The sequence below is a fragment of the Oryctolagus cuniculus genome, chromosome 15 (genome assembly GCF_051225735.1).
Source record: "Oryctolagus cuniculus isolate XC-2025 breed Fujian yellow rabbit chromosome 15, ASM5122573v1, whole genome shotgun sequence".
In the NCBI taxonomy this organism is placed as follows: Eukaryota; Metazoa; Chordata; class Mammalia; order Lagomorpha; family Leporidae; genus Oryctolagus; species Oryctolagus cuniculus.
In genome coordinates, this window is record NC_142881.1 from 90830252 (window position 1) to 90837377 (window position 7126).

The window sequence follows — 7126 nt, forward strand, 5'->3', positions numbered from 1 at the left end:
GCTCTCTGCTATGGTGTGAGAAAGCAGTGGGAGATGGCCCAAGTCCTTGGGCCCCTGCACCCAAGTGGAAGACCTGGAAGAAGCTCCTGGCTCCTGGCTTCAGATTGGCACAGCTTCTGCCATTGCAGCCATTTGGGGAGCAAACCAGTGGATAAAAGACCTCTCTCTCTCTCTCTGCCTCTGCCTCTCTATAACTCTTCCTTTCAAATAAATAAATAAATCTTTTTAAAACACAAGTAAAATTCTACGTATTTAAATTTTATTTTAAAGTCTTAGGTTTTAAAAATATTTAACAGATGCTAGAATTTCTTTTCAGATTTTTTCATCAACTTGTTAAAATTGATGTCATATCAATCATGTTTTTGAAAAATACCAATTATTCTTTTATCAGAACTAATAAACACCAAAGGACTAGCCATGGCATAGACATTAACCACAAGTCTCTGGACATCCCATATAACTGGATCATATTTTCCAAATATGGTTGAGAAGGATGAGATGATGATATCTAAACAGTACATTATCACAAAGAAACTAACCAGCAGCAGGACAGTCTGGGTGGCCCTTTTTGCTGGGGAGGTTCTTGGGGTAATGCTTGTGCTGTGAAGGTACTCAGACCTCCTCTCATGGCTTGATAAGAAAATCACCATGTATGCACTGGAGAGCAGCATGATTCCTACAAAGACGACATTCTGGGACAATGCAAGTGTCAAAAATATTTCCATGATGATGGGTTTCATTGAGGAAAGTGAGCAGTACATATTGATATTGAATAAATTAGTCATGTTGGAATGAGCTACAGTATAGATGATCATGTTACTATTGGAAGACAAGTTGAGGGACCAAAAACAGAAGAAAGCATAGCTAACATAATTTGTGAGTTTATGTTTAAATCTTGACAAGCAGAAGGTGCTGGGGCTGATGGTGATGACCTGGATGATGCTGAGGAGGCAGGTGGTACAGATGGACAGGCCCCTCATCACCCTGCTCATATAGAGCAAAGCCTTACATTTGAAGTCATTTGGAAAATTCAGCGACATGAACATGTCTGCAGATAATGTATCCAATGCAGTGAGTAGCATCACTATGTGAACAAAAGCCAAGTGGCAGGTGGTCAAATCAGTGGGCTTAGGCCTATGATTCTGGTAGATGTTGAAGATGTGGAAGAGAAGGAGAAAGGCATTGGCTAAGATTCCAATTCCAGCTTGGAAAAAATACACATTTTTTAGTGACAACATAATTGGGAATTTTGTCATCTTGACAGCACACAGGAAACATTTTAGATACCTGAAAAACAATAGAGACCTCCTATCATCATTGCTCTTTCTTTTTGTCATGAAAATAATTACAAATTATCCTTTTTTATCTTCTTATTTTTAAAAAACAGAATATTTTATAGAAATTCTTTATCATAAAGTTTCTGTACTACTCTACAACAAATGAATTTTTCCATCATTTCCATTTTCTGAACCTTTTTATGACTTATCTATTTGTAGATTTCAAAAACTTTTGCAAAAAAATAAAATTATTTTTAATTTCATTTTTCTGTAAACTTTTTGAAGCATTCAATTTATACATATACACACAGTTCAAACATAAATCATACCCAGAAGTGAATGGCTGAAGTAAAAAATTCCTCTAAAAACACATGACATGTATTAGTTAACAAAGGATATATTTCATAGTTGATTAAATGGTTGTTGAAACATTTGTGTATCAGAACTAAATAACTGATTGCTCCAGAAACATGTGTCTGCACCCTCACCACAATATAAAACCAGGAAAAGCCCCAAGATCATATTAACTAAAGGAGTAACTGTTATTACATTTGAAGGATCATAATCAATTCAATTTCAAGAATATATTGATAAATGGAATAATATCTATGTAATTATTTTGGCTATATTTATATATAATTTTGGTGTTCTACCTCAAACATTATGAGCCATTCAGGAAAAGAGATAATTACAGGAAAGAGAGCAGAAAAGGATTTAAATATTTTCTTCTCCCACACAGTATACTTGGCTGATTCTCATATCCCTCATTGTCATATCTAACTCATATCCCTCATTCTGTAGATGCCCACCGTGCACTGAAACAGACTTGATCTTACAGATCATCAATTGTTCTATTTCCATTGAGGCTCTTGGTAACATGCAGACTGAGTTAGGAAAAATGTGGTTACTGTGGATGATCATTAATAGGCGGACTATAATCATTTACATAATTTCTTTTGAAAACTTTTCAAAATTCCCAAAACTAAGTGATCTACAAAAATATAAGAACCCCAAAATATCACTTACTATTTATTTGAATTTTAAAATTAATTTTGTATCTCATATTTTATGTGAGTAATCTGGCTGTCTAATTATGGAAGGATCACTGAATTCGCAACAATAGGCTACTGACCTGGGAGAAATAGAATAGAGGGAAGTTTGAGTGTGGTCACCTATAACTTTGTCAATGTGAAATGGATGTAACTGGAAACCATTATACTTAGTGAAATAACCCAGTCCCAAAAAGACAAATACCATATGTTTTCTCTGATCTGTGGTAACAGAGTACCTAAAAGGTAACCTATAGAATTGTAATAGGCATTTTAAGATTTGATAATTGTTTACAGTCCTTGTCTCAACTCTCGAGGGACAGTGTTTTTCTCATGCTATTTGTTGAAACTTTACTTAGTATAGTATTAATCTTATGCGTATAAAGTTAACTGAAATTACATTTTGTAAAAAATAAGAATGAGGATATGAGAAGGAGAAGGAGGAAGAAGAAGGGTGAGATCATGTGCAGGAGAAAGAGTAAGGTAGAAACTATCAACATGGTCCTGATTCTGTATATAGGAAATACATGAAATTTGAATGCCTTAAATATAATTTTTTTTGACAGGCAGAGTGGACAGTGAGAGAGAGAGACAGAGAGAAAGGTCTTCCTTTTTGCCATTGGTTCACCCTCCAATGGCCGCCGCGGCCGGTGCACTGCGGCTGGTGCACCACGCTGACCCAATGGCAGGAGCCAGGTGCTTTTCCTGGTCTCCCATGTGGGTGCAGGGCCCAAGGACTTGGGCCATCCTCCACTGCACTCCCTGGCCACAGCAGAGAGCTGGCCTGGAAGAGCGGCAACCGGGACAGAATCCGGCGCCCCAGCTGGGACTAGAACCCGGTGTGCGGGGCCGCAAGGCGGAGGATTAACCTAGTGAGCCACGGCGCCGGCCTTAAATATAATTTTCAAAAATGAATAATTGGGTCCTTTTTTGAACAAAGTAAATGCTTTTTTTTTTTTTTTTTTTTTTTTTTTTTTTTTTTTGACAGGCAGAGTGGACAGTGAGAGAGAGAGACAGAGAGAGAAAGGTCTTCCTTTGCCGCTGGTTCACCCTCCAATGGCCGCCGCTGCAGCCGGCGCACCGCGCTGATCCTGGCAGGAGCCAGGAGCCAGGTGCTTTTCCTGGTCTCCCATGGGGTGCAGGGCCCAAGCACCTGGGCCATCCTCCACTGCACTCCCTGGCCATAGCAGAGAGCTGGCCTGGAAGAGGGGCAACCGGGACAGAATCCGGCGCCCCAACCGGGACTAGAACCCGGTGTGCCGGCGCCGCAAGGTGGAGGATTAGCCTATTGAGCCACGGCGCCGGCTAAACAAAGTAAATGCTTTAAAATCTGAGGCTGAGAGTGAATTCCCTGAGCAATCTCAGGAGACAGAAAGTGTAGACAACATTCCCCCTCTTTATTCTGGCTTTCACTTTTACTCTAAAGTATTTATGTAATTATGAATTATTGTGAGGAAAATATCAGTAATTAAAAGATTGATGAAATCTCTGGTCTTAGATTAGGCATGCACATAAAACAGAAGCAATAAAATGACAGAGGGAAGCCACCTGCACAAATTCAACCATTATTTTTACACAAAGCATGTTTTTTTTTAACTTTTATTTAATGAATATAAATTTCCAAAGTACGATTTATGGATTACAATGGCTTCCCCCACATACCGTCCCTCCCACCCACTACCCTCCCCTTTCCCACTCCCTCTCCCCTTCCATTCACATCAAGATTCATTTTCAATTATCTTGATATACAGAAGATCAGCTTAGTATACATTAAGTAAGGATTTCAACAGTTTGCTCACACAAAAACAAAAAGTGAAAAATAATAGATGATTTTTTTTAAATGATGATGAAATCAGATCAGACCTATTGTCATGTTTAATCCCAGTGAGAGTCAAGTTGGGAGTTGACAATTTCTTCTTCTTCTTTTTTTTTTTTTTTTTTTTTTTTACAGAGGATCAGTTTAGTATACATTAGGTAAAGATTTCAACAGTTTGCACCCCCATAGAAACACAAAGTGAAATATATTGTTTGAGTACTCGTTATAGCATTAAATCTCAATACACAGCACATTAAGGACAGAGATCCTACATGAGGAGTAAGTGCACAGTGACTCCTGTTGTTGACTTTACCAATTGACACTCCTGTTTATGGCATCAGTAGTCTCCCTATGCTCCGGTCATGAGTTTCCAAGGCTATGGAAGTCCTCTGAGTTCTCCGATTCTTATCTTGTTTAGACAAGGTCATAGTCAAAGTGGAGGTTCTCTCCTCCCTTCAGAGAAAGGTACCTCCTTCTTTGAAGACCTGTTCTTTCCACTGGGATCTCACTCGCAGAGATCTTTTGCCAGAGTGTCTTGGCTTTCCATGCCTGAAATACTCTCATGGGCTTTTCAGCCAGATCCGAATGCCTTTAGGGCTGATTCTGAGGCCAGAGTGCTGTTTAGGACATCTGCCATTCTATGAGTCTGCTGAGTATCTCACTTCCCATGTTGGATCACTCTCCCCTTTATTTATTCCATCGGTTAGTGTTAGCAGGTACTAGACTTGTTTATGTGCTCCCTTTGACTCTTAGTCCTTTCATTATGATCAATTGTGAACTGAAATTGATCACTTGGAATAGTGAGATGGCATTGGTACATGCCACCTTGATGGGATTGAATTGGAATCCCCTGGTATGTTTCTAACTCTACCATTTGGGGCAAGTCAGCTTGAGCATGTCCCAAATTGTACATTTCTTCCCTCTCTTATTCCCACTCTTATGTTATGATCAGCATAGCCCTGACTGTTAATGAACAACTTAATACATTATCCCTCTTAGTAGTTTTTTTGTCTGTTCTACTTAATATGACTGGTTTAATTCTGTAATTAATACACAGTTATTCTTAAGTGTTAAAAATTAACTGAAATGTGATCTCTGTTACACAAAGCATGTTTTAAAAAATTATTTACTCAAAAGACAGAAATATAGACCAACACACACACAGAGACAGAGTGACAGAGAGAGAGAGAGAGAGAGAGAGAGAGTTATCTTACATCCACTAGTTTACTCACCTCAGATGCTCACAAAAGCTGAGGCTGGGCCTGGCTAAAGACAGGGCTGAAGAACTCCATTTTGGTCTCTCACATGTATATCAGGGACCCAAGTACTTGAGCCATTTTGTGCTACTTTCTAGGTGCACTAGCAGCAGGAGGAAGATGGATCAGAAGCATGCAGTAACCAGGACCTGAACCAACATTCTTATATGGGATCCAGGGGTCCCAAGTGTCAGCTTAACCCACTGAAGCACAATGGTTACCTCAAGAAAAATACCTTTGATAAATGTCTTTTTTCATTTTTATCACAATATCAGTTATTAAAATATGGTTGTATTATAAGTGGTGAATTATGTTATTGGATGAATGATATTTGCAACTGGTAAAGATTTAAGAATATGTTATATATTATAAAATATACTATTTGATTTTCTTACTATGTTAAACACCAATGTTACTTCATCATAAATTTTACCATTTTTATTAGCATTGTAAGAGCTTTGAAACCAATGAAAGCATTAACAGGATAATGAGACTTTCAGATGAACAGATGTTGGGGAGTAGATTGATAACATTCATTGATGGAAATGAGTCAGTTGGCAGGTTCAAATACTTCTTCCACCATGATTAGCTCTACAAAGAGATTTTTTTATAAAATGGGCAAATTCCAGAAGAACAAATAGGGCAACCATCCAATAGCATTGACTGATTGCAATGTGTCACCTATTCCATGGAAACAGAACTTAATGCAGATGTATCTAAAAGCACAGAGTTAAAGATGAGGGTATTAATAATCCAACACATAGACTTTTCAGTCCCCTCAGAAAAATCATAGGTAGCAAAAGTGTCATTACAGAGGTAGAAGGCAGAAACTAGCAGTACAAGACTGCTACATAAGAAATCATACACTGGAGCCAGCATTGCGACACAGCTCATTTATTTATTTATTTATTTATTTTTTGACAGGCAGAGTGGACAGTGAGAGAGACAGAGATAAGGTCTTCCTTTTGCGGTTGGTTCACCCTCCAATGGCTGCCACGGCTGGTGCGCTGCAGCCGGCGCACGGCGCTGATCTGATGGCAGGAGCCAGGTGCTTCTCCTGGTCTCCCATGGGGTGCAGGGCCCAAGCACTTGGGCCATTCTCCACTGCACTCCCTGGCCACAGCAGAGAGCTGGCCTGGAAGAGGGCAACCGGGACAGAATCCGGTGCCCCGACCGGGACTAGAACCCGGTGTGCCAGCGCCGCAAGGCGGAGGATTAGCCTAGTGAGCCGCGGCGCCGGCCGTGGCACGGCTCATAAAGCCACTGCCCGCAGTGCCAGCATCCCGCATGGGTGCTGGTGCAAGTCCAGGATGCCCTGCTTCTGATCTCCCAGCTATTTTGTCTAAGAAGGCAGCAGAAAGTATCCCAAGTGCTTGGGTCCCTGCTACCCACACTGGAGACCCAGAATAAGCTTCTGGCTCCTGGCTTTGGATAGGCCCAGCTCCAGCCACTGGGGCCATCTGGGGAGTGACCCAGCAGACAGAAGCTCTTCCTACTCTCCTTCTTTCTCTCTCTGTAACTATGTCTTACAAATCAATATATAGAAAAAAAAATCATGCTATGGTTTTGAGGACATCCAAAAGTGCTCCATGAGAATGCATTTTTTAAAATCACCAGAATCAAGTTCACAATAGGAAGGTATAAAATCATGTATTTAAAAGCTAATAACTAGCCTACCTGTACCTCACTCTTATGAGGTGATAGCCATAGCTATGTCAAATGCCATGT

General features: G+C 40.0%; 1 protein-coding gene across 1 annotated transcript; it reads right to left on the minus strand.

Moving 5' to 3' along the window:
* Nucleotides 1-350: 350 nt before the first annotated feature.
* Nucleotides 351-1238, minus strand: ORYCUNV1R1512 (vomeronasal 1 receptor oryCunV1R1512). Its single transcript, NM_001167201.1, is given in 1 exon segment — nt 351-1238. A coding segment is annotated over 1 exon segment (888 nt).
* Between the last annotated feature and the right edge of the window lie 5888 nt (nt 1239-7126).